The 3040-nt window shown below is 38.3% G+C and overlaps 1 protein-coding gene across 1 annotated transcript; it reads right to left on the bottom strand.

Moving 5' to 3' along the window:
• Positions 1-542: 542 nt before the first annotated feature.
• Positions 543-2589, bottom strand: LOC134818988 (protein draper-like). The gene is made up of 2 exons (XM_063828734.1): positions 2553-2589; positions 543-2336 (listed from the first exon to the last, which is right to left on the bottom strand). Exon 2 carries the CDS (start codon positions 2022-2024, stop codon positions 570-572), a length of 1455 nt encoding a protein of 484 aa, XP_063684804.1. The 5' UTR covers positions 2025-2336; positions 2553-2589; the 3' UTR covers positions 543-569.
• Between the last annotated feature and the right edge of the window lie 451 nt (positions 2590-3040).

Raw genomic sequence — 3040 nt, 5'->3', positions numbered from 1 at the left:
GAAGTTGTGACGTTTCGATCTTCGAGTTAGCCTAGAAGTAGAAAAGTTACAATAACTCTGATGTGACCCTCTATATTTGTCAATTTCGGTTCAGAGATATTTCGAATTACATATTGTTTGATCATGTTCTACTATTTTGGAACAAAAAGCAAATGCATGAATTGAAATTGTTGAAAGTGCATTAAATGAAAGTGATTATGAAATAATGATAATACAAAAATTGAAGTAGAACACTACACTATAACAACACGAAGCTCAATTTGGGGTTCAATTGGAATAATTAGTAATAATCAATAATCGCATGAAATTTTTCAAATAGTAAAAGAAATCGCATCTTCCAAATAGTTTTAATCATCAAAATTAGCAAAAAAACTGGTAATTAATCAAATTATTAGGTCTATTTAAATAATATCACTGCTCTTCAGCAATGGTTTCAACGTTCAACAAACTACTTATAACAGTAAAAACACAACTGTTCTAACAGTTCTAAGTTAAAACTCATCTCACACTTATTATAGTTATATTAATTGCCCATAATCGCCCTTCAAATCTTCACAGAGTTGACCCACTTATAGTCTCTCCTCTATCACTTGACTCACTGTAATGTAGGTCGCCTCCTCTCCATTCTGTCCTGTACCTTCAACACCATTATCCCCATTTTGAGCTCTGTTCCTAAATGTCACCGCACCATATCTCTCATTCCTCACAAAGGATACGTCAGCGTATGTTGGTTCTTCTCCAGTTTCAGGACTGTAGGTCCCATTAGACTTTCCCTCGTGTCTGTCTAGGCGAGCGTATTTATCTCCTTTATCTATAGTTGCGTAGACAGGCTGGGATTGCATTGTCGAGTAGAGAGCGTCTTGGTTTTGGTCAGGTCCAATCTGGGGATGTTGCTTTCCTTGTTCCTGTCTGTTTATCCGGCTATAAACATCTCCTGTTTCCTCCGAGGAATGAGCAGCTTGATTATTCACTGTGGGGTGAATTGCTTCCTGGTATTGGTTCCTTTGAGTATTATCAGTTTCTCCTCCTATCAGTATCTCTTCTGCGACGTTTTTATTTCTGTCTTTTCTCACTTTTAGAATTATGCAAGTCAAAAGTAGAATGATAAACAGCCCTACACAACCCCCTGCTGCCCCTATCAAGGGAATGTTTAAGATATGATTTGGTATCCGACAGTCATGCTCAGCAACTGTTGTGTTGTCAACACAGATTTTGGTTCCATTTTCCAAGCAATTGTAATGCTCACTATCTGGCTTGCAATAGACTGTGCAATCCCCGTAGTAGTTTTTTATGCATTTATCACAATTTCCTCCTTCTTTGTTTTTGTTTAAACATTCATCACAGTCTTCTCCTTCCTTTCCCTCCAGACAGATCTTTTCTCCTGTTACCTGGTTACAAGTGTAGTTACCTGGTACCAGCTCACAGTGTCTGTTACACTTCTGTGCTGGGTAGTAGTTTTCCTTACACTCTTTCTCTCCTGATTCATCACAGCTGAAGCTAGACGTCTCATGGCAGGTCTTGGAACAATCTTCTCCATAGTGGTTTGCGACACAGTCCTCGCAGTCAGATCCAGTCCTGTATTGCAGACACTGTTTTTCCCCTTCATAGGTACAAATGTATCTTTCAGAGTTTGGGATGCAGAGGATGTTACATGATTCTGTCGGGTAGTAATTCTGAACACATCTCTCACAATTGTTTCCCTCGAAATGGTCTACACAATCATCGCATTCAATTCCCGCTCTCTTTCCTTCACAAACCTTGCTCCCTGTCGTGGGATGACACGTGTAGTGACCTGACACAGGTTTACAGTATTTACCACACTCTGTTCCATAGTAGTTATCTACGCAGGAGTTACAGCCTAATCCAGTGAAGCGGTTATCGCAGCTCAATATCCTATATTTTATCTTAAGAGTTGCTTCTTTGTCTTGACCCTCGGCGTTAGTGTTACTTACAAAGGATTTAAACTCCCAGGTTCCACCTGATCTAATGGCAATGTCTGAAAATAGCACCACCAAACCCGACATTGTTCTTTCATGATCATCAGAATTACCAATACCCGTGTCTTTATCCCAAGCTTCAAATGATATAGTTATACTATTACTCCTACCAGTGTTGATGTCAACTGGAATAGCTTTATCAAGCTTATTCACTTTAGAGAAATAGACCCTATCGGTGTTACCAGTGTCATCTGTTTTTGCTACGTCGAGAAATTTGTTACCATCCTCATCCTGAATTACGACGTTCTTGAAGTAAAAGTCACAATCTTCTCCGCAGTTTGTATAGTCTATATACGAAACAAGTTGTATCTCCCCTTTTCCACTGCAGTCTATATTCTCCTGGTGGGGTAACAAATAATAGTATGGTGTTCTGTTGTGTCCAATAATTATAGTATTAAAAGGTTTCGCTGAAGAAGTATACGAAGTGAATGATTGATATTTAATTTCGACAAAATTCTCCCTCTTATCTCTAAAGTCTAAACTGAAGTTCGATTAAAACAAACACAAAAACTATAGCGCATATTTAATCATAGTCTTACTATTAAAAAGACTTACCGTTAACAGAAGTAGCTGAAAAACCAGAAACACAAGTTTCATCCCAATCTCCAGAAGATTGAACGTATTATATACAGTGATCAAACCAAGTAACGTAACGAAGACGGAGTGAGAAATCTGTACCCTACCTTACCGTATATAAGTTCTGGTTACCTGTAGTTTTGTACGTTGAGTAGCTCACTGTTCGTGTTATAACGACAAACGAGTAATACTGCAGAGGTAGAAGTAACCTTGACCTTGTTGAGCTGTTTTATATTTGACTGCCAAGTTGAACAGAGAGCGAGGTATGTTAAAAGAATAAGCCAAGTGTACTGTGTAGGAAGGACATAATTCATTTTTTAACCCGCTGATGATTTTGCATTGCTACTAAATTTTAAATTACTGGGCAGATCTTAAAATAATTGGTCGAACATTGTCATTAGCAATCCAAAAGGCGGAAACTCGGAATTGAGCTGCCCAGCATTCTGAGTTCCTAATATGTAATACAG

Source organism: Bolinopsis microptera, chromosome 7 (assembly GCF_026151205.1).
Source record: "Bolinopsis microptera isolate Bmic1 chromosome 7, MBARI_Bmic_1.0, whole genome shotgun sequence".
NCBI classification, from domain to species: Eukaryota; Metazoa; Ctenophora; class Tentaculata; order Lobata; family Bolinopsidae; genus Bolinopsis; species Bolinopsis microptera.
The sequence above is the reverse complement of the archived record's forward strand: the minus strand, read 5'-3'. Positions and strand labels throughout refer to the sequence as shown.

Coding starts and splice junctions, on each gene's coding strand:
- LOC134818988 (XM_063828734.1), bottom strand. CDS start 2,024: ATGTCGGGTTTGGTGGTGCTATTTTCAGACATTGCCATTAGATCAGGT.